The 24,746-nt window shown below is 37.3% G+C and overlaps 1 protein-coding gene across 3 annotated transcripts in view; it reads right to left on the reverse strand.

Moving 5' to 3' along the window:
* Positions 1 to 2,238: 2,238 nt before the first annotated feature.
* MROH8 (maestro heat like repeat family member 8) overlaps positions 2,239 to 24,746 on the reverse strand; it is a 65,136-nt gene continuing 42,628 nt past the window's right edge. For all 3 annotated transcript variants that reach the window (XM_016427638.2, XM_007474442.3, XM_016427636.2), the window contains 17 exons: positions 24,509 to 24,613; positions 22,884 to 23,019; positions 21,078 to 21,196; positions 19,227 to 19,379; positions 18,547 to 18,707; positions 16,188 to 16,320; positions 15,289 to 15,479; positions 14,361 to 14,498; positions 13,950 to 14,064; positions 13,529 to 13,672; positions 12,788 to 12,949; positions 11,346 to 11,501; positions 10,421 to 10,540; positions 7,977 to 8,076; positions 7,294 to 7,359; positions 3,000 to 3,177; positions 2,239 to 2,596 (listed from right to left, as the gene is read on the reverse strand). In XM_016427638.2, the coding sequence (XP_016283124.2) occupies positions 3,026 to 3,177; positions 7,294 to 7,359; positions 7,977 to 8,076; positions 10,421 to 10,540; positions 11,346 to 11,501; positions 12,788 to 12,949; positions 13,529 to 13,672; positions 13,950 to 14,064; positions 14,361 to 14,498; positions 15,289 to 15,479; positions 16,188 to 16,320; positions 18,547 to 18,707; positions 19,227 to 19,379; positions 21,078 to 21,196; positions 22,884 to 23,019; positions 24,509 to 24,613 (2,151 nt within the window). In that variant the 3' untranslated portion in view covers positions 2,239 to 2,596; positions 3,000 to 3,025. The remainder of the gene's footprint in view (positions 2,597 to 2,999; positions 3,178 to 7,293; positions 7,360 to 7,976; positions 8,077 to 10,420; positions 10,541 to 11,345; positions 11,502 to 12,787; positions 12,950 to 13,528; positions 13,673 to 13,949; positions 14,065 to 14,360; positions 14,499 to 15,288; positions 15,480 to 16,187; positions 16,321 to 18,546; positions 18,708 to 19,226; positions 19,380 to 21,077; positions 21,197 to 22,883; positions 23,020 to 24,508; positions 24,614 to 24,746) is intronic.

The following is a 24,746-nucleotide window of genomic DNA, read 5'->3' on the forward strand; positions in this document are numbered from 1 at the left end:
AAAAAAAATCTGTTGTGTAGCAATTGATCTTGTACCTTTGGCTTGAATTTACTGGAATGAGTAGAATTAGGCATTAGGAAATTAGGAAAAGTGGGCCATCTTATACGATGTGTATGAAGCATTTATGTCTCAAGTATTTTTATTGAGAAGCAGAGTCAATGTAAAATAGCACTTATTGAAGCTTCAAGTATTGTTCTTATTTAAGATATTAAGGCATTCATTTTTCTCAGCTCTTTTTAGTATAAATTTTCATATCCAAAAAGAAGTTTATCACTAAGGCCTAAAAATTTTTCATGCTAGATACACAGAGAAGGAAGAGCAATCAGTTGGATCAAGATATTATGTATGACTGAATTCTGTTCTGTTCTTCCTTTAATACCAGAGTGTTTTCACATTTATAGCAACTAATTATATTATTTTGGTCTAATACATGTGGTGTTTATTAGATTGTAAGCTCCTTGATGGCAGGGGATTTTTGCCTTTCTTTGAGTTTCTAAGGCTTAGCATAGTGCCTGGTCCATAGTAGGTGCTTAATTCTTGTTGATCTGGTTTTTAGTTTGTACCAAAGGAGTGGGGAGATGCTTTCTCAGATTCTAGATGTATAATTACTGAGACAGGACCATTTTAAAACCCTTAAAAGCTACGATACAGTAAGAGTGGCCTTCCTAACCTGGAAGTGACCCATGGGAAAATTCTAATAGGAACGAGTACTCTGGGATCCAGAGCAAAACGAGGCTAAGAATTTACACATTTTTTTTTGCTCTCCTTTTAAAGGTATCTTTAACATAAATATTTCTTGGTATCTTTTCTATTCAGTCCCTAGCCGAACTTTCCCTTTCTCCTTTCCCAACTTCCCTTATTCCTATTTTTCCTCTTCCCTTCTTCATTCGACTTACATTTCTGTCAAAAAGATGACTGGTTTTCTGTAAAGGATTCTTTGGTTTCCATTGAAACCATTTAAAATCATGTCTGTCCACTTCAGAAGTCAGAGAGCAAACTTTGAGGGAAAAGGAAATTAAACAGAAAATTGAATATATTCAATGAATCATTTAGCAATAAGGCCCTCAGAAGTGCGAGGAAAAAGGAGATGTCATTCCACCACTGGAAGGGCTTATACTCATCCCTTTTATGTTGCCTGAAATGTTCCAAGATGGGACATAAGTCAATTCCTTAATTTATCTTACAATAGCATGTTCTTTCTTTCTTCCCCTCCTCTGCTTATCAGTATGTAGGTTACTTATGGTGAAGGGGGAAAGTGGTGAATTTTAATGATTTATTAGGGTTCTTTTTAGGCAGAAGAGGTTGTCAATTTCTGTCTCACATACAATAGAAGGCCCTCATGCAAAATAATAATAATAATAATCTTCCCTGCTCAAGGATGCTAGGAAATTCCTCAATTAAAGATTAATTCCTTTTATTTAAGGCTTTTCCCCTTATTAGAATGCAAAGATTCCTTAAAGAGTTACCATATTAAACTTTTATTCATTTTCAATTTAGGGTAAAAAATCTCTAATTCAAAGATGTGAGTTTGTCAAAACTCAGAACAGATTTTGGTAGGGGGGAAAAGAGAATGAATAAGGGCAATAGGGTTTGGAATGGGAACAGGTGAAGGCTGGAGGGGCAAAAGACAAACTTTATTTTATGGCATTTCCTATAGCTTACCCTAATTACAGGGCAGGGTGATGAGGAGAGGCAGTCAGCATCATGATAATGTTAGTGGAAAGAACAATACAGTTATTGTCCAATATATCTCAGTTTTCCTTTCTCTTTTCTCCTAGCTCTCACAATTGCAACAGCCTCCTCATTTGTCTCCCCCTCCTCCAGTTTCCTTTCTCCAATAAATCTTCCACACATGATATTCCTAATGTATGGGTCTGATCATTCCAAAAACCCTGCTCAATAGCTGTTGCCTCTGGGAGAAAACACAAACTCTTCTGTTTGGCATTTAAAGTCTTTGACTGTCTGGTTTCAGTCTATCTGTCCAGCACTAAATCACCCTTATGCCCCTTGTACTCCAGTCGACTTGAGCTCTTTGCTATTTCTATCTTAGTGTTACATTTGTGGCCCAAATGTTTGGCATGCTTCCTGGTACATGGTGGGTACTTAATAAATGATTATTGCTTGCTTTTATCTTGCAATTACATGAAAATAATTATTACTTATATATAGAAATTACATTATAAAAGGGAGGGGAAAGCCTAACATAAAAGAAAAATAAGAATACACAAGGAACTTATAATCGGTATGATTTCATATTTAAATATTTAATATGGTATACAATAGCAATATGCAATACAATGTTTTGTTTAGCTCGACACACTGAAGCTGAACAAAATGAAACTTCTGGAAATTTCTGTTTAGGACACAAAGATTCCACAAGGATTATAAACCCAACTCTGGTAGAAGAAGAAAAAACAAAACATCCATAAAAATAATAAAAATTTTGATCCTTCTCAAATCTCTGATGTAATTTTTACTGAGGAAGTATTCAATCCTTCTAAGTAGCTGGAAAAGGGTGGTTTTAAGTGACCCAGTGAAAGTTTCTCTCAAGTCAACCACACAGAAATCTTACACTAAGTTCCTTCCTCCCTGTTACCTATGGGAAAAAAAGGCAATTAAAAGTCTTGAGGCTTCCAAAATGGCACCACATAAATATGAACAGATAGGTTTTCTTGTGCTATAAAAAATTCCTTCTCTCTCCCCTACCTCTCCTCTCTGGACTCGAGTTAACCAGATTGGGATCACCCATTATGGTAACAATGTTTATCTGCTATTGTGTGTCTATATTTTCTAGCAAATTCAGCATGGGTCAAAAATGTACTTTTTTTCACTACTTTCTTAAACAAAAATCTAAAGTTGGCTTTATTCTACACTAAAGATGTCCTATAATTTAAGTAAAGTAGTGAACCTTTCAGATTATTCAGTGTTTGCATTAAATATGGAAAAGATGGGAGTTAGAAACTTCCATCTATTTTCTTTTAAATGGAGCTGGCTCTCACCTGATATTTGTGGGTCCATACCATTTCTAATGATAGATAAAGTTGAAAAGCTTCCTGAGCCTGGACAGTACAGGTGTGGGCTCTGGTTGTGCAAGAACTGCTCTTTGGATTCTGATAAGAGCTTGGGCTGCAATGATGCGCACAGAAGGCTCAGGATCATACAGCTGAGGTCTTAGAACTAAAAGAGAGAGAGAGAGAAAGAGAGAGAGAGAGAGAGAGAGAGAGAGAGAGAGAGAGAGAAAGAGAGAGAGAGAGAGACACACACACACACACAGAGAAATGCAAACTTAGATTCTTTGATTAAGACATGGAAATGAGTACTTGTTCCCATAAATACAGTGTAGGAGAGAAGACAGGGCCTTGCCAACTTTGCAGCATAGCACATGGTTCAATTCACTTCCTACCAGACAGCTTTAGATTTTTCTGATCCATGAAATACATAGGTTTAAATAAACTTCCACTTTCTACAAGTTTTATGTTTCTGCCTCCACTTCTCTCTCTCTCTCTGTCTGCCTGTCTTTCTTTCTGTTTCTCTGTCTTTTTCTCTGTCTGTCTCTCTCTCTCTCTATGTCTTAGTCAATCCCAAACCAGTTATTTGCATCCTCCTTAGGTGTCAAACATCCACTCAATACTTTACTCATAGGTAATATATTTTAAAGTAATAATGATATTACCAAATTATATCTCTAAATAATATATTCTATGAATGGCCTGTCTCATTATTATATTCCCTCATTTAGAAACAGTGTGGGTAGTACTGCTGGTGAAATTGCCAACTAATGGGATATTTTTGGAGAACAATCTGTCAATATATAGTAAAAGTTATAGAAATAATCATACCCTGGGAATATATCTTGAAAACTTTACAAAAAACAAAAACCTATGTGTTCAAAGGTTTTCATAGCAGCATTACATGTAATTATAGAAATAAAAATGAAAAAACAATTGGAAACAACCCAAATGTCCAATAATAGAGGAATAGTTGAATTAATATGATATATTAACATAATTGAATAGATTGATGTATGACAAGTATGAGGAATTAAAAGAAATCCCCAAGAACTCTATGAAATATTGCAAAGAAAAAATAATAGGAGGAAATTACATAATAATCTTGACCAAATAATGGGAAAAGTAAATGAGAATGACTGGTCAAGGAATACTGATTGGGACTTAGAATAAGTGCCTGAAAACTGTTATGATGCATTAATTTAAATGTAAATAGTTACTGAAGAAATTTCTGAGGAAATTGTATTAATATTCAAATTTTAAGATTTTAATAATTAAAAGATTATATCCTTACTGCTCCTCTTTGTGTCCATGTCTAAGAAGTCTAAGGACTTCTCTTAAATCTTAACTCCCTTATTTATCTGAAATTTTTCTAGGTCTCAAGGCTGACTGATGGAATTAATTAATGGATTAAGAATGGTCCTAAGTGGGCCTAGATGTTTACTTTTGAAATTTTTTTTCACAGAAATTACTTACTTTACTATATTTGTTATATTAAGGTATTTTAATAAAAGGGCTGGATTTTAATAAAAGGGTTTTTCAATTGTTCTCCCCAATGTTTATGGTTCTAATTTGGTTCTCAGATAAAGCTAAAACCATACAGGCTGGACTCTGTGACCAAGATATCTGGTGGCAGCATATTCTAATTGCAATAAGGTACCTAAGATCAAAATTCCCAGACTCTTTGATTGCTGAAATTGCAAAGTTATAAAATGACAACAAAACTTCACACTAATAACTGTATAGCTGCCCTTTGCAGGTATACATTGCCCTATCTGGAAAATTATTAGTAATTCATTCAAAATAATAAAGCAGCTATTTAGGTTGAGATCCATTTTTGGGAAAGCCTCATAGTTTATTCAATAGGGTTAAGTAAGTAATGCCTCACATCTCCTACCAGGCAAATCCTGGAAGATAGCAGAATAAATTTCCAGGTATACAAAGACCAGCCTATTATAACTAAATGATGAATGGTGCCAAGACTAAGGTAGTTTTAAATCACTAAAATAGACAGTGATGGGTGATTCTTTGGAGATTTCATCTACTCTCCTGACTTCAATTATCCCCCTCTGCTAATGATGCCACTCCCACAAAATTTGTATTTTCACTCTAATCTCCAGAACTCTAGTACCAAGCTAATTGCTTGCTAGATATTTTTGCCTAGGTATACCACCAGTAACTCAAACTCAACAAATATAAAATTGAATTTATCTTCCCCCAAAATCTCTCCCTCTCTAGCTTTATATTTCTGTTGTCATTCAGACTAATAACCTCAGCATTATCTTAACTTTTATCCTTCTTTCAATGTCCCATATCTAATTAGTTACCAACTCATATTAATTCTACCTTTGCAATAGTTCTTAAATCAGTCCAGTACTATCAAGGTTTACTATAACTGCTCAGGCCTCATCGCTTCTTATTTTGACCATTACATTCTTTTAATTGGTGTTCCTTCCTCTAATGTATCATTTCTACAATTCATTTTTAATAACATTGTCTAAATAATATTCATAGGAAACAATTTGTAAAATCCTTTTCAAACCTTAAAGTGCTACATAAATGTCAGATATTGTCATTGTTATTATTAATGTCATCCTATTCTCATCTTTTTTGATAGGGTTCACATAGAAATGGTCCAGGGGCAAGCCACTATCTTGCTTATAATTCTTTAATGTTCTATAGAGAGATAAAATAACTACATTTTGTAGTTGAATAATAAAAGTATTAGGATGCTATCTCATCCTCTGTGGGCTCGCTGATGGCAACAGGATAATATACTTTATTCCCATATGATTTTGATATGTCTGTTAGGTGACTTTATTTTGAAAGCTTTTGGTTTGGGATATTTAGTATGGTAATATTTATTTAAAAGGTTGTTCTTAACTTTTATGGCTCAATGTTATGTCCAGAAAATTATGGACAACAGTTATATGATAATGATATATGATAATGGTCCTGCCAGTCAGTCAATAAACATTTTATGGTCCCACCATTCTAGTATAGTTTATTGGTTGAGTTCTATAGTTTATTTTGAAATCTGTATTTATAGTATGGGGATTTGTCATCTGTCAGTCCATGAACAATAGTGAGCTTCTGATTTTGGTTCTAGTCATCAAATTCTATCTTGCTAGATATTTATAAGGTGCCAAATCTTTACAGCCCATATTGAGCTAGTTCCACCAATCTCTTGCATACTCTCAATTGACTGATAATTCAGGGCTTCTTAAAGATAACTTTCTGTAGTTTCTGATGGCACTGACCTAATCCTGAATTGCTCTCATAAGCCCCTCTGTTCCCACAAACAAACCTGCCTGACCCAGCTTGTTCTGACTACATTACATTCCTCCTCTACTCAAAAACTTTCAGGGGCTCCTTATTGACTATCAAACTATAAACTCTTGAGCCTGACATCCAAGGACCTTCATAATCCAGTTCCACCTTGCCTTTTCAGTCTTCTGTCATCCTCCCCTACACATAGATATATCGTATGTTGTAGCCAAAATGGACTCTTCTCTGCTCTCCATTTTGGTCCTCTCCTCTCTTGTGTCTATTCCTTCATTCTTTCCCATTCCTTATTTCTGGAATGGGTTCCCTTTCCCTGCCTCCATTTTTATCTATTAAAATCCCTTTGAGGACCCTTTGAGGGCCCTTTGAGGACCAATTAAGGTGCAATCTTCTCTAAAAAATCTTTCCCATGCTCCCAGCTCATACAGCATTGCTTGGTCTTTTCCCTTTCATTGAACACAGTGTCTTATATGACATATTTGTGTATATGCTTTTTCTCCCATATTAGGCTATAAACCCCTAAGAGCAGGGCTTATGGCATATCTATATCACCAGTACTTAGCACAATGCCTTACAAGAGAGTACTCAATAACTGTTTATTGGATTGAATTAGAGGCCATCAAAATGCTGCAAACATGGTGAGACACATGCCTTGGGGATCAAAGTTTCTCAGCATTACTTTGCAGAAGATCTGCAGTAAATTAAACCAACTATATGTATCCACCCAGTTCAGTTTTCCCAATATTGCTTCAGTTGTCTTCAAAATATAAGTGAGGGCAAGTAGGTGGCTCAGTGGACAGATAGCCAGGCCTGGATATGGGAGGTCTTGGGTTCAAATTTGGCCTCAGATACTTCTCTAGTTATGTTACTCTGGACAAGTCACTTAACCTCAGTTGCCTGGTTCTTACCATTCTTCTGCCTTGGAACCCATACTTAGTACTGATTTTAAGACAGAAAAAATATATATTTGTACGCTCCAAACTCAAGAAATATCACCTACTTTCCTCTAACCATTCAGTCCCCTTTGTCCGGAGCTCATTGCGGTCCATGAACTTTGCCAAGGCTCCTAGATGTGGGAGAAAAATAAACAAAAAACCCTGAAGAATCATTTATTTGGCTTTGTGCTCTTGGAAATAAATGATAAATATTTCTTCCTTTTGGAAATCTTAGTTCATAGATAATAAAACTAAATGGTTTGGTATAACTAGGCAGATTCTTAGAATTGACATCTTGGGGTCTAGCAGTTACCCTCATCTTGGGGTCTAGCAGTTACCCACAAAAAAGCCTCAGCTTCTTTTATTGCAGAAATCTTTTCCACAGTAATTATCTTCAGGGATGGGGAGATGAGGATAAAGAAAACACAGAGAAAGTTTGGGATGATGCATGCACTCCTCTCTGCTTCATACAATGCCTAGTTCCCTTCAAGACTTTGCTCAAGTGCCATTTCCTACATGTGGCCTCTCTTGACCCTTAGCATCCTGATCCTTAGTGCCCTCCTCCCTCAAATCACTTTGGATATATTTATACCTACTTATTTGTCAGCACCCTCCCCCAAATAGAATGCAAGCTTCTTGAAAGAAGGGGCTACCTCATTTGTCTTTGTATAGAATGGGCACTTAAGAAATGCCTGTAGAATGAATCAATAAATTAAATTAAAATAGGAATAAAAGGATTTTTTATTACCTGTTATGAATATTGCTTCCCTTCTTAAATTGACTTGATCACTTTGGATATACTTTGCGGCCTGTATCAACATGTCACATTTACCCCTACACTTCTGTTCCTGGGGGGATGGAGGCAAAAAGGAAGAAATGGTAAAATAAGCAGTGTCAATACAGATGCAATCTTTATAAACCTTATTACTGCTTCGCAGGGGCACAGACTATATCACATATGTGGTTAATATGACAGTATTTGACCAACAATAGCATATCCTTAAACGCAAAATAACAGATCTCCCTGTCTTTTATTTATGATGCTCTGGAATATGCTCTCCATTTTTGTCAATCTATCCTTGAAAGCCCAGCTAAGTCCTTCCTTGCTTACCCCACAATGCCTTTCCCTGATGGCTATGATCCCACTGATCTGTCCTTTCTCTGAACCCCTGTAGCAATTTTTATCTATTCCACTTATTTGGCACTTCATCATTTACTATTTGACATTCATATTTAACTTTTTGTGAGTATAGGCAGAATTTGTATCTTGTACTCCTTTGTATCCTTCATAGCTGCTAGCAGGATACCATAACATACACATTTGAATGAACTAATGAATGACTATAAATGAGTAAACAAACCTCAGTCTATCCAAATGCCATCCTATATAAGAGATATAGAAAGGGCTTTTTGCATTTCTTAGCTATAGCATGAAGATAAGTATGAACAAGGCAAATCTTTTATATACTTTGAGATTACCTCAAGGATATCATTGATTCATTTATTTTTTTATTAAAATATATTATTTTATTTATTTATTTATTTATTTAAAATATATTAAAATATAATTATTCATTATATTTATTGAGCACACACACATTGCTTTTTTCTGAAAAAAATGTTCCCCCTCTTAGACTTCCCAAGCTACCTCTCTGCTAAAGGTGGTATCCTTGAAAACTCTTTTGCTTAGGGGTATTGTAGCTTTGTCATACATCTGGGAATATATATAAGGGTTTATTTTCCAGCTCACTTGCAAAGTTAGGGTATAATTTAGAAATATATGATGTGTAAAAAGCTACATTCTACTTAAATAGAAAAAAATACTAGCTGATTTATGATAAGAGTTAGAAATATATAATACAAAGTAGATAATACATAGAAGACATAACTGTCCTCATGGAGCTTATAAATCAACCCAGATATATATGATTGAGGATTTTGGCTTTGAATGATCATTCAAATAATAATACAGAAACAGGTTTTGAACTGATACACACATAGCCCAAAGGAATTGCTTGTGAGCTCCAGAAGCGGGGAAGGAAGAGGGAAGGGAAAGAGCATGAATCATGTAACCATGGAAAAATATTCTAAATAAATGAATAATTTTCTTTAAAAAAGTCAACTCAGATAAGATATTCAAACCAAATGTCTTGCACGTGCTACAAAAAATTTGCTTCCACTATATTCATAGATTATCATATTGACTTAGCAATAGGTTAAAGGTACAACATCCAACCAAAGTAACCAAGCCAAGTTATAGGCTCACCCTAACTTCTTCTGAATTTGTCTTGGGATATGCCCTATGGACTCCCCCTAGTGTCTAATTATTCCAAGTAGACTACTCTGGGCCTATATCAGGCAATCATCTAGAGGATCCCTGGAGGAGGCTGGTTTAGTTGAAGGCATTAGCAGTGAAAAATTAGCTCCAGAATCAGAACTCCTAGAATAACTCTTGGTATTAATTTCTATATCTAGAGCAGAAAATGAGGGAACAGGAAGAAAAACAAAATGTGAAGGTTCTAAGCTGCTGAAAAGGGAAAGAACCCCCAGAGAAGGCCATGCTACAGGAGAAGAAAACATATCTCTGGCATAGTATAGTTGGCACCCTTTAAATTTTCCCAAGGGGACAGCCCAGATCATCCTACCCCAATTATAGCTTTGATTCTAGGTTTCCTGAAGCTGTCCTGGGTCCAAACCTAGATCTTACAGCTATCCCCAGAAATTTTCTTAAGTTTATGAAAACATACATGTCCAAGAATCAGGGCTGGAGAGTTCTTGGCAGTAACAGTGATGCTCATGTCTGGCTAAATAGGGTACTTAATCGTCTCACACTATCTCAGTGTGCCATATTGTTATAGCACCTTGTCAGCAGGTGAAACAATCTATTTCTTTAGATCAGGGACCAGGTTAGAGATGTTTCAAAACTAACATATTAACTTCAACAAACAGAGCCTATTACGAGCTTAATGCTGTAGCCACTGAAATAAACTAGTAGAATTAGGAATCTGTTCCACAGTCACTGTCTAGGGAGAGGGGGAAATGGAAAGTGGAATTGAATTTAGTTACACCAGAGAGAACAGAGAGACAATGATAACAATCAATGAAAAAGAAAGGAACAGGAAATGTTTTACTTAATTCTCCATTAAGAAAAGACATCACACCAAAACATTCACAGCACTGATGTTCACTTACAAAGAATTTGCAGATGGCTTCTATTCCAGAACGGCCATGCCAAAGATCTTTATGGTACACTTCTCGTGGAATCTTCCACTTTAAGAAATGGCAAATTATACTAAGAACCCTACTGCTCTCCTGTGAAGGGTTGAAATTAGGAATAAGCATATATTACAAAATAAACAGGAACTGGATTTGGCAACCCTACTGAAGTTACTATAAGTGGAGGTTCTACTATTAGTTCTGGATGGGAAGATCCTTTTCTTAAAGGTGCTCCAAAAGTTGATGTTCTCAAGAGCTACACCCTAAGTTAAAATGCATACCTTGGGCAGAAAATAAATGCCTTAGTCGATCTGTTTCTTAGCACACTTAGGTGACATGCTTATTATTCTAGACAAGCATATGCTCTGAGTAGTCAATCTGCTTACCATTCTCCATTTCTTCCAGCCCTAATTGCCTAAATATGGTCCCTGCAATAAAACTAGGCAAATGGTCCTCCTTACTAGCCCAATGGATCCTGAAATGTCTTCATTATGCATACTGCCCTTCAGGATTTCACCTCTAACATCTTTTGTCAATTGGAGTTTTTGACTTTCATTTTATCTCATTATCCATCTTGTTAATCATTCCTCATTTTGACTAATAATCCACCCCCCCCCCCCCCCAAGCTCCAGTTCATCTCTTCTCCAAGTGCAGATGCTCATATCTCTGCCTTTAGCCCTCCTCCCATTTTTGGCAAATAGCTCTCCTCACCCAAAATGTTTCTTCCTTAATCCTTGATTTGGTGATGAATTAGTGGCAGGAGGTGAGAGAAATGGCAGATCTAACTCCATATTTTAAAATAAATTTCCAAATTGACAGCCTGACTTTAGGATGAAATCCCCAAGAAACCTCTTTATGATTGGCTTACCAAATGAATGGGAGAAATGGCAGTGGGTCTTACCTTAGCTACATCATCATCTTCATCCTGCAAATGGAGTAGTAATGGAATCAAGCTCTCTAGAATTCGGCCCTCTATTTCTTTCTTATCCTTGCTTTTCACCATCTTAATGGAGTCTCCAAAGAGGGTCACAGCCAAAAGATGAATTTTTGGTCTAACCTAGGAAAGACCCAAAAGGAGACTTGATGAAATATATTCGTCCTTGTATTATAGCAATAATCTACTCTCCTGTGCAAATATTTTCAATGGCTCCCTATTCTTTACTGAGTAAAACTAAAGCTATTTTCTTATATTCAAAGACCTCCATAATCTTATGTCATTTTAAACTCTTGGCCTTATTTTATAATACTTATTGTGCACTCTACATTCCAACTAAACTATTCTACTCTCTGTCCTCTAAAAGCATCACATTTTCCTGACTTTGTACCTTTACTTATATAATTCCTTATATCCAGAATGTCCTTCTTCCTCCTATTCCTCTACTGAATTTCTCCCTCCCCCCATCCTTTATAATGTCACCTCCTTTCTGAAGCCTTCCCTAAATTCTTCTCCACCTACACTTATTGGTTCATTACCTCTCCCTTTAAACCTCACATAGTATTGCTTTGTGTCTCTCTAATGCACTTGTCATGAATTAATCTGCATTATTTATATGTATGCTTTATTCTCCTACTGGCAGTAAACTCTATAAGAGTAGGGATCCTATCCTATCTAAATTTTGTGTGTCTCCTAGTACCATACACTACTAAACCATTATTAAATGTTAATTGAATTGAATTGGACTAAATTGAACACAGAAAAACTGCTTACCTAGACAAGTCATTCAATAATTCTGCATAATCATCACCCTTAAGTTACTAAGCAGAAGAAGAGAAGTCTAAGAAATGTTGAATCAGTAAGCCACACAGGATTTGGAAATGTTTGGCCATCTGTCTACATATGAGCTACGGGCCCCTTTCTATCTTTACTTGCCAATTTATACCTGACAGGAAACATTATATAAGTATTCCCTGTTCATGTTATCTTTTTGTAAGCCAAGCACTCAAATTCAGCATATTCAAGTTCACTGATTAGTTTCTGAAAGCAATTCAATCTTCATTTCAACATATCCTCCTTCCAACCTGTTGTAGAGAAAGAAAGAGTTTCTCGTTCTGGTTCTGCCTCCAACTTACTCTGTGTCCCTAGGCAAGTCACTTGACCTTGCTGTGTCTCAATTTTCTCATATTTAAAATAAAGATAATAATGTTCATACTAGCTAGCTTATATGTATTTCTTTAGCATCAAACTAGACAGGAATGTGAGAATGCTCTGAAAATATAAAACAGCACACAAATGTAACAAATTAGTATTAATAACGACTTGTAAATAAATATATGTATATATATTCATATATGCCTATAAGCATTTCATACTTAGAAAAATTTTCCTTCCCCTCTTTGTCTTACATCACTAAATAGGGAGAACAGGGCATGCATGGTGTTCTTGAGTGTAGTAAAGTCCATGGTATTAAGGAGATTTCGAAGTATACTGATGGATAATAAAACAATCCTTTCATTTGCTTCACTTAAATTGCTTAAGATGGCTGGTATCATGCCATCAATTTCCTCCTGCAAATCCCAAAAGAAGTCCATTAGAACCTTACCTGCAATGATCAATTTAATACCTATTTCATCCCAGATTGGTTTGGCAAAAGTCATTCATTCAATCCTTTAGTGCCTAGTAATTTGATTCTCCAAAGGAAACAATCCCAGGCAGAGAGAAAGGGATAGAGACCAGGTTAGCAGAACATTCTTCAATGCACCCCTAAAGCCATTCCTAATCCAATCCATTGTTTATGGCCAATTCGGATTAGGATAGAAAGTGTTTTGGTATACACATCTCAGTAACTTCTGTCTTAAATTGTAAGCTCTTGGAGGGTAGGAAGAGTGTCTGTTTAGTTTTGTTTTATGAGCTTATGATGATGAGGATGAAGATGATGATGATAATGTAGGTACTTGGAAGTATTTAAAGGCTATTTACTGTACCTAGTATTAAGAAATTTAGGTTCTGCTTTGTATGTTTTAAAAGCAACAATTCTATACTTCTTTGTTACAAGGGACAGTTCTATTGGGGAGATAACAGGAAATGAGAGTGATAAAACACTTTTTTTTTTAAGTTAATTATTAGTTCTGGGACCTTGCTCTCACCATTCCTTGATGATAACAGAGAAGGTTGTCTATTCCTTTCAGGCTGAGAACTCTGAATTGGTAATTTTCATGATGTAGCCATTCCTCTAACCGAACAATGGTGTATCTTTTAGGAATTCTCCTGGCCAGTGGACTCCGAAGAAGCTACATGTTTAGTGATTATAGCAAATTGATTGGAAAACTTGCTATTCATTGGAAAGAAATGCTCCCCAGCCCCTTCATTTTCATATTCTTTGAGATTACAAATCTGTACGAAGTTTATGAAGTTTCTATCAGCAAATGACAAATGTTTTTCATCCCACCCCAGAATATACAACTTGGGAGGGAAAGCTCATCTAGTATTATTTCTGAGGCATAATCTGGGAGGGAATTTACTGTCTTCCATCCTTTCTTTACCCTACTTCTAAAGAACAATTCTTACCTCAACAAAGAAGGCTGCAGATGTAAGTCTATGTTTCTCATTCCCTCGATTAAGTAAAGGGATTAGCAAGTATAAGATCCTTTGAGCAAGGACAACATGTTTTTCCAATAAAACACTGTAAAGAAGAGCACAAGTATGATAACCATATGTCATAATTGGGCTTGCCCAGTAGATAATTAGAACCATTGCACAGGGGCCTGTCAGATAATCTGAACTTTCTCTATAGGATAAAGGGTCAAGGAGGGAGTGACAGTAGCCTGAGTCCTTATAAAATATGCCTGGTGGTTTAGAATTATCAGTACTTGCTCTGATTGCTTTGTGGGAGTCTTCCCATTGGCCATACACCATTATTTTTTAAGAGGCTAGGTTAATAAAAATCCCATGAAAAATAATGAAACACTAATGTCATACTTGGCAAGAAGAGACACTCCTTGAATATGATCACTTTCTAATTCCAGTAGGTTCCATCCTTTTTTCTTTTCCATGGTATAAAATTCAAACCAACATGTTGTTCTTAGAAGGAGGGCCTTGGTAGCTTGTATAGCAAAGCTAAATGGAAGCAATAACAGAATAAACAGATGAAACATTTTCCTCATGGAAAAAGATCATATATACAACCATACTTTGTTCTTACCACTGAGAGATAAGTACTTTTCATACCAGCCACTCTAACTTTGCCTTAATGAAGACCTTACATTCCTACTGCCTAGCATTTGGAAATTCAACCAATCAATTCTTCTCCCCATACCTCCCCCCTCCAAAAAAAGAAAATTGGTTGGAAATAAAATAAAAATATATCATATTTGAGAAACACGAGAAATTATCTAGTCCAACCCTCTTATTTTATAGAAGAGGTAACTGAGGTCCAACAAAGGGAATTGACCCAAAAATTGAGAGATCAGGACTAGAAGCCATGTCTTCTGAGACTTTCTTGGCCAAGCGTGAACTTTCCTGAAAAGAAAGCAAAGTGATTTGGAGACACAAAGCAATTTCCACTAGTTCTATATGAAGGAGACTGAAAAGCCATGAGACAAAAGTAAAATAACAGTACCCCTGAGATGTTATTGTCTATGTTTCTATATTATCCTTAGGAAGTTTGTAGGATGCTTTGCGAGACCTAGGCCCTCCTTTTTACCTAATGAGATTATCACAGGCAGCCTGCTTTACCTATTATCATGCTACTCTCCTTTGTCCCACTCTGTTACAGACAGCTTGGAGCCCCTTGATCAGGCCCAGCTAGCAATAAAATGCTATTGAAAGCCAATGAATATGTCTAGTGACCCCATCATTTTATCTTTGTCTCATTAATGATAAGCATGGGTATTTTAACTGGCAGTACCTCAAAGGAGTACAGGTGATAACTACTTCTTCCTCAATGTACATCCCACTTGGGAAAACGACATCTGACATTGTAAGGCCAATGCTATGATGCATCTGAATGAGGAGAGTCATGAGGAGTTGAGGGAAAAGTCGATACGTTGCTGCTTGAAGCTTATTTCCCACAAATATCTCATAAAGAGCATCAGTGGCCTGAAGGAAACAGAAAGGACATAGAGTTGAACATAACACCAGCCTACCCCAATGCTGGTTTCCCATTTCATCTTTCTTCATACTAATACGTTACCTTAGCACCTTGTCTTACTGGCATAAGAGCACCTCAACAATATAAGCAAAAGAAAAGAGAGAACTGCTCCTTGGGGAGGTGCTCTTGAGTTCATGCTGTGCTTTCTTGATGATAGAACTGTTCAATGTCAGAGACGAGAGGGCCATGAAGTCAATATGCTCTAGTCTGACCCCTCATTGCAGAGGAGTCTGAAGCCCATGGAGAAGATAAGGACTGCACAGGTCACCCAGCTCAAAGATAGAAGAGCTGGGCCTAAACCAAGGTCTCTTCCCTCCCAGATCAGATTTCTCTTTCTGCAACCTCATGGCAACAGGTACATGTGGTGTGAGGATTAGAAGCAGGCTAGGAATGATGACAGGTCAAGGAGAGAGTTGTAATAAATTGATGAGTCTTTTTCCAAACCATTTACCTTCCTCTCTCCACTTCCCTCCCTGTTCCCCTGACCCCTTTCTCCCATATACTTTAAGCCCCCAGTACAGCACAGTGGGCTCAATCCATAAGATATAAAAGTAGATGGGAGCTATGAAAGGAAGCATTCTTTCAGTCTTTGTGCCCTGACTGCCAGGCATCCATAACTGTAACAGATAGAAGAGATAGGAGAGAACATGGGTTACCGCCACAGCCATAAATGCCATCTTGTCCTCAACCATACTGTGACATTTCTGTAGCTTCCGCAGCAGTCTCCACAGAATCCAAGTAGTGTTGGGCAAGTCGACATCAAGAGTCCTCCACAACTCAGCCAAATGCCTGAAAATATCCCAAAGCATTGAGATAGAGGGAATGGAATGATCCAAGGGGCTAAATTCCATCATGTTGTCTGCTGGGGAAGCTTCATTATGGCAAAGGTCATTGGTCTCTGTTCAGTTCCCTGGGATATGAAAAGCCCACCTTGTTATAGCATCCATGAGCTACCTCATTAGGCATAATGATGGAATTAATCTCTTCATCCTTAGAAGGATCTCAGTAGATTTTCTTAATAATGAGTCATATGGGCTGAGCTTTCCCACCTCTTGTGGACTGATATCTTTTTTTGTTATTGTTTATTTCTCTTTTAAGTTCCAGCACTATTAATTCGAAAGTGGTAGGGGGTGAGGGAGAAGGAATCGTGGCTAGGAAGACATTGGGAAGAGCAAAGGAGAAAGTGGGAGAGCCATTTATAGTCATCTCAAAATATTTTTCTATAAATATTTGGTCATCTTTGGTTTCCTAGGCCCCCTGCCATTCCCAAATTATGTCATTCACTTGGCAAACTTGATTAGTTTAAAAACTAGTATATGCTAAGCCTGACTACTAATGGGAAAATATGGAACACATATCTGAAAGTGTACATGGTTGGGGAAGGTAACTATGGCAGAATAAAACTAAGAGATCTGTCTATTCATCATTATTAAGTGCTCTCAATAAGCCAGTTTCTCTAACTTCTAGAATTAGTTCTACAGAGAATAGATGAGTTGCTCTTGGAAAATGGATTCATTCAAGCCAAGAAGAAATACCCTATTTTTTAGTCTGTAACATGCTTGTCAATGGGATGAGAGTGCTTGAAGAAGAGAAGGGGGGAGGGGGGAAAATCTACTAAAGCAGGAAATCCCTTAGGGACTTAGGGAAGCACAGACCTTTTAAAAATACAAGATAGCTAATACATGTAAAACCCAGTGGAACTGCTTGTCAACTATGGGAGAGGGAAAGGAAGGAGACACCATGAATTGTGTAACCTTGGAAAACGTATGTGTAGATTTGTTACTGGAATAAAATAAAGAAAATTTAAAAAACTTAAAAAAAACACAAAATACCACAGATAGAACTGCAACTGCTAAAAGGGCTAGCGATAGAGCTTAGAACCAACAGCCCTATTAGGAGAAACTGGCCACTAGCAGAGGAATGAAGTGCCATACTGTGTACAGATTACCCAGGACTAAAGACCTCCATGAACTAATGCAGAGTGAAATGAGCAGAACCAGAACATTGTACACAGAAACTGTAACATTGTGGGGCCATCAAATGTAATAGGCTCTGCTACTAATAGCAATGTAATGATCAAGAACAATCCCATGAAACTTATGAAAAAGAATATTGTCCACATCTAGAGAAAGAACTATGAGATTAGAAACACAGAAGAAAAACACATGATTTATCACTTGGTTATATGGGTATATGATTTGGGGTTGTGGTTTTTAAAAAATTACTTTATTAAAAATATGAATAATATGGAAATAGGTTTTAAATAGTAAGATATGTATAAACCAGTGGATTTGTTTGTCAGCTCTTAGAGGGGATGGGAAAAAGGGAAAAGGGAGGGAAAGAACACAAATCATGTAACCACGGAAAAATATTCTAAAAAAAAATTTAAATAATGTGAAGACTTTTAAAACTTAGCCAGTACTCTGGGCCCATATTGGTGACTTGAGCTTCCTTGGGCTTTGACATTCCCAAAGGGTATAATTAGGGATAAGTACTAGACTTTTTATTTCATTGGTTTATAAGGAATATAAAGAACTTATGGATGAGGAAACTTACTCTAATGAATTTATGATCCTGGAGAGTGGCTGAAAATTATTTTTAAATTAAGTAATTAGCTAGGATCACATGACCAGGATGTATGAGGCAAGATTTGAGCACTGGTCTTCCTGGCTCCAAAGCTAGTTCTTTTATCTACTACACAATGCTGCTTCTCATAAGAATAGAATATTTCTCCCTGAAAATATAGCATTCAATACATAGAAACTGTTAATATTGAAAATGGGTGAGAAAATAGAGGAGCAGAATTCCATAACTATCAACATACAAATGATGTAATAGTATATGTTGTATTCACATACTGTACTATATAATATATATAAATATATATATGTATATATAAAATATACCAAGAATATAGGTGGCTGAATTTAACAAATCATTTCTACTTCTACCACTGCTTCAATGTCCTTAGGTGATCCTCAGGATCCAATGAAAGTCCTTGAAGAGCTCACTTACCTGTCAAATGGAATCGGATGAAGCAAAAGTTGGTCAAGCACTATATCCGTATACGTGGGCTTAGAAATGAGCAGGCTCACAATGTTCATAGCATGCTGACGAGCAATAAACTGACCGATTATGGGCAGTCGGCCACAAATTGCTCTGATGATGTCTGATACCTGGGATGAAAAGAGCAAGTAACCTAAAACCTTGCTACTGTGTATGACTGGATTTAGGGCTGTTCTTGTGACCTCTACAACTATGAGAGTGACTCTAAGGTGACAGAAGCCAGAAAAAGTGGGATATTTCTTTATCCTATCTTTTATACAGGCACATGATTCCATAAACGTGAATTCATCTATTTTTCTCCCAATGAAGCTATAAATTACTGAAGGGCATGTCTTAAATCTCTTGTTTTAAATCTCTTTTGCCTTTCACTATGCATATAGTAAATAGTCAGTTCAATAAATGGCTACTTAATAAATGAAGTGAAGAAAACTTGGACACTGGTAAAAGCCCAAGTAAAGTTCTGGGTCAGGGTCCCTTTAGAAGTTGTGCTCTATCCTCTGAGTTAAGGCGTAATAGCCTACCTTCAAAAAGGAACCAAAAGCTTTAAAATGACCACCTAGGCAACTCTAGGTGATGGGTTCCTCAAACTTGCTTCTAACACAGGAGCTTAGTTCCCATGAATCTCTTACCTTCTCAAATCGTGTTTCAGCACATTTAACCATTGTCACCAGCAATATCCCTGCTGATTGTTGGATACAAGGATGTTTTGGATTTTTCAGTCCATCCAAGGTAGTTATTATATATTGGGAAAGTTCATTTGGACTGAGAAAAACTTCAAAGACCTGAAATGCATTAAGAGAAATGAACTTTCTAAAGTAAGATCTGATATAAGAGTCAAGAGTCAGTAGCCTGAGCTTCTAGCCCTGCCTGTCTCTGCCATTAACAAGCTACACAAAGTTGGGCAAATCACTTACACTTTCTGAACTTCAGATTCTTCATCTGTTAAAAATTGTTAAAGGTCTCAGTAATAAATTAACCTAGGATCCATGGACCTTCAAAGGATTGAGGGGTAGAAAATCTGCTCTCCTTACCTCCCAGGCTTGTTGTGTGGATCAAATGAGATGATGATATGCATAGAAAGCATCTTGAGGGTCAGTTAGTTGACTCAAAAGCATTAGAGAGCCAGACCTGGAGACTGGAGCTCCTGGATTCATATCTGACCTCAGACACTTCCTAGCTATGTGACTCTGGGCAAGTCACTTAGCTCTCAGTGATGGCACAGGTGCCAAAGGTGGCATGCAGAGCACTCTCTGCTCTCCACCTGCCCCCAGAGTTCCTTACTAGAAAGGTCCACTACCTTTCCCCTTGCTCCCAGAGCTCCTTACTAGAAAGGCAGAGGAGCTGCTCTTCTCCCCCCTCTACTGATGACATTTTTTCACATCCCTGCTCCTCTGCCCAACAGCCAATCAGAGGGCTCAGGGGATTAAAAAAAAAAAAAGAGGGCTCAGATTTAGACAAAGTGCTGTATTCAAATCCTTCTTGTACCACCTCCCTGCCTTATTAAGTCATTCAACTCATGTAATATCAAGTCAATTAAAAAACTCTGAATCCCTGATCTTGAGAAAGTTGAGAATATTTTACCAGTAAGAAGAGGGAAAAGAACTTCATATTATTTTTAAAAAAAACCTGAAGACCAGGGGTTCTTAATCTTTTTTTGTGTCATGGACCCCTGGCAATTTGGTGAAATCTATGAAGCCTTCTCAAAATGATGTTTTTAAATAACTGGATGAAGTACTAAATTTCAGTTAGAGAATCATAAAAATAAAGATTTTTTTTTCTCATACAAGTTCTCAGTCCCTCTGAATCTATCCATGTATTCCTTCAAGGTCCATGGATCCTAGGTTAAGAATCTCTGCTTTAGACTCACCTGTTAAATCTTTGTTATTATTTAGGAAGTAAACATTTCTAAGACCTTCAACAATACATACATGTTTTTTAGGAATTAACAAATCATGACTTTGCATAGGGTAATATCTGTAATCTATTTGTTGGGCTCAATATCCTAATTATATAACATTTATTTCATTAAACATTTCATAATTGCACATAGGACTGAACAAAGAGAAATTACTGATCTCTATAAAGAAATATGATCCTTTATCTGTTTTCAGTACAACATGTTATTAGATTTTTAGAGTAGCAAAGGGCTAGATATTTGGGAATGCTGTGGAGGGTTTTTTGCTTAATTACAAGTTGACCTACATCAGCTGAGACTTGGTGATTTTCTGATTCTGTGATTTCATCCATTCTCCTAGTGACCAGGGCATGCTTTTGTAAATACTTGCCCGGATTTAGGGGTATAGTCTATGGCAGAAGAACCAAGTGGTTCATTTCTATAAAAAGTTATACCTGAGCAGGGATCTAACCTGAGATCTTGGCCTCCTTGGCATCATGTTCTAACCAACCAAGGTAACCAGCCCAGATACATAAGGAGTATTGAGAAAGACCAACCACCTCCCCTCCAGAATCATGTCAGTTACCTGAGCAATTTTGAAAGGATTGCTGTAGAACTGTCTGATGTTGTAGATTTCTAAGAGCTCCTTACATTTCTTCACAGCTCCCTTAAAATTCTGATGACTCTTCTTATCATAAGTGAGACCTGAAAAGTACATGGAAAACACTGGGCGTTTTTCTCTTTGCTTCTTTTCTCAGGATTTCATAAATTAGTATCCAGAGTCTGAGAATCTTCATCTAATCCACAAATGAAGATTACTATCTCCATGCTCAATTTATAGCATTTCAAAAACTATTATTTCATTTTCTGAAAACTATTTCTGAAAATACATACAATTGTTTGTCCGCTTCCCTTAGGTAGCCACAGATTGGGTTGTACACAGATAATTGGGCTATTAGTCATTACTGGTAGGCTAAGAGCTAAGCTATCTAACAGGAAGTCCTAAAAAGCAAATTATCAATAGGAAAGATGGAAGGTTGTATGTACATGGGGCAGAAGAAGATGGGCTTGGGGATTTGGGGGCAGGAGAGATATAAGATAACAATACATGGGAGAAGGAGGGATTGTAGACTCGAACCTGGCTCTAAATAATAAAGAGTGGCTACAGTCTCTTCTACTTACTTCTATCCCAAGTTTGGCCAATGCAATCATCCCAGTCAGTACCCTATTGACTATCAGAGATCCCTAGGATGCAGTGGTTCCTGTTGCACTGCTGTCACTACATACATTCCAGTGGTGGTTCTAATTGCCTCTGGATTGCAAACTACTCTGTTTAGCATTTAAAAATCCTCTACAATCTAGTTCCACCCTGTACGTCTACACTGATCTCACATTTTACTCCGTTTCAAGTATTCTTCATCCCAGCCAAATGGATACACTTGTTCATTTTCAGGTCTCACAATTCTACTTCCTGAATCTGTTCCTTTGTATAGGTTCCATGCTTGGTGTACTCTCCCTGGTGCTGCTTGGGAGCCTTCACTTCCTTAAGGCCCAGTTCAAGTGCTACCTTCTACTCTGTGTACTTCTGGATCCTTTCCTTACACTAGCAATTCTCCCCTGCCCACACGGGACTTTGTATATCTTTTGTATGTAATATTTATTTACTTTTCTGTGTATGTGTGAGTCTTCCTTTCCCAAAACAAACAAGCTCCTCCTTAAGGGCAGGGACTGTTGATATTTTCCTTTTTATCCCCATTGTCTACCAAAGAGCCTGACAATGATAAGCTTTTATTAAGCATCTACATGCTAGATGTAGCTTAGCTAGAGTACTTAGCTATAAAGAATGAAACTATTTTAAAGGAGTTTATTAATAGTAGTTGGTTAATAAATGCCTATTGAATTGATTAACAATAACCCATATTTCTAGAGCCCTCTAAGGTAAATAAAACTTTCCTTATAATAGCCCTGTGAGGCAGGTAAAGAAAATATTATCTCCATTTTACAGATGAAGAAACTGAGGCTCAGAAAGATGAGGTGATTTTTGCCTAGGGTCACTAAATCAGTGTCAGAGCTGGGACTCAAATACAGGTTTTCTGACACTGATTCTAGCATTCTTTCCACTGTAACATAACTGTCATATAAAGATTTGACCATGCTGCTATTAAATAAAGACAGTAGACTCTGGTGGCCTAGACTTTCTCAGCCTATGACTGCATGGCTCACTCTCTGCCCAGTTGCTGTTTGACTTGCCTGTCCCTTCTCTTTAAGTTTTCTATTTGTTTATAAAAAATTAGCTTTCTGCAATGGAAAGAATGAGGGAGGCGAGAAGTTGCTTATTAGTGCCTAGAGAGATGAAACATTGAAGTCCTGTTGGGTTTGGGTATTTTCTTACACTTGATCCTCAGGGTGATGCGAAGCAGATGGTGGGTGCCCTCTGCAGCCTCTTGGGTCACCTCCTCCACTGGGTCCCCACAAAGCAAGGACATTAGAGCCACCAGTTTCCCTAGATTTTGAAAATGCAGAGGAGGCTAGAGAGGAGGGGAAAAAAGGCATAGGTTAGCCCCACAGGCTCTCTTTGGATTTGTTCTCCTGGTATTCTACTAAAAGCTTTACAGCAGAGTTGATATGCCAACATCTGAATAAAAGGCATGTTCTGTCTGTAGCCCTCTGACCTCTGTTTCATTATGATGAATACCTAAGGGCCCAGAGCTACCCACACCCAGAAGACAGTAGGAAAACAAGGTACTCCTGACCAGGGAAAAGCACTTCCCTCTCTTATTAACATCACTCTTGGACCCTGTTTTCTGGTTCAGACCTATATTACTAACCTGCTCCTGAGCTACCTTTCCTGGGCTTGACCTCCTGCTTTCCTTGAATGGTAGAATTTTGTTTCTGAGAATACCCAGAGGATTTAGGGCTAGAAAGGACCTTAGGGATCACTGAATCCAATCTCCCCCTTTTCCAGAAAAGGTAATTTAAAACCCAGAGAAGATGAATAACTTAGGTCACACAGCTAGGAAGCAGCAGATATGGGATTTGAATACAGATTCTCAGTCAGTGTTCTTTCCTTTTTACTATACCATCCCTCACATCTGCCAGATGTGATGACTTCAAGGGCTGTGATCCCTATGGGTCACTCCCATGTCATTGCCTCTCAGCCCCCAGGCAAGGCAATACTTCCTCATGGGGCTTACATTTAGTTTGGGTGATCACAGAAAAGTGGGGAGCATAGCTCTATTGGTAGCCCTATTGGTGGAAAGAATCTAAGGCTTCTTTTAAAGAAAATGTTTAATCTACATTTTACTCTAGTACCTTTGAGGCTAAGGAACTGAGTTGTGTTCTGTTTCCAAACTACTTCCTCAACATGGAAACTGAAGATTTTACGGAATGGAAAGGACTTGAATGGAAGTGAGAGTCACAAAACAGAGTTATCATCCCTAAACTGCAACCAAGATGAAAAGTAGAAAAGGCAACTCTATTCAGCACAGATAGATAATATGTATATACATATACATATATATTTATTTAAATACATGTAAATATATACATACATTTAAGAAAGGAGCTTAATTATTGGGGAAGAAATAGTCTAATCACTTAAGTCCAAAGGGTCACTTACTTTTTTTTTTTTTTAACCTTTACCTTCTGTCATAGAATCGGTTCCAAGGCAGAAGAAGATTAAGGGCTGGGTAACTGGGGTTCAGTGATTTACCCAGGGTTACCCAGATAGGAATGTCTGAGGCCACATTTGAACCCAGGACATTCCATCTCCAGGACAAGCCTTCTAGTCACCTAGCTGTCCCCAGCCACTTACCGTTAAAGCCTTGGAATAAGAGGAAAAAAGGATGTGGTATGGTCTGTGTATCATTTCAGTAGACAAGTAAGGATGTAGAATATTTCATTTATCTTCTCAGTGGAGAAACAAAGGAGTCACTATAATCCCATTAAGCAAATTTTCTCAAAGGAAAAAAAAAAGTTTCTGACTTATTTTACTTCCTTAATTCAAGGGTTGCTTACTTGCAAGTTGACATGTCTGGATAAAGATCTCAGCATTTGAGCCATGCTGGCAGCAGCCCTCTCACGTTCTTGGTCTTTTGCTGACTGTAACCACGGCTCCATGTACTGCAGGAAAACAGGGGCAATAAAGTATATTAAATGAAATGAGATGTAGGGAATTCCCCATATTACATTTACTCAATTCATATGAGAATCAGGAGCTCCCTAATACTCTTCTGTAAATGTGTTATTTTTTGAA

Source organism: Monodelphis domestica, chromosome 1 (assembly GCF_027887165.1).
Source record: "Monodelphis domestica isolate mMonDom1 chromosome 1, mMonDom1.pri, whole genome shotgun sequence".
NCBI classification, from domain to species: Eukaryota; Metazoa; Chordata; class Mammalia; order Didelphimorphia; family Didelphidae; genus Monodelphis; species Monodelphis domestica.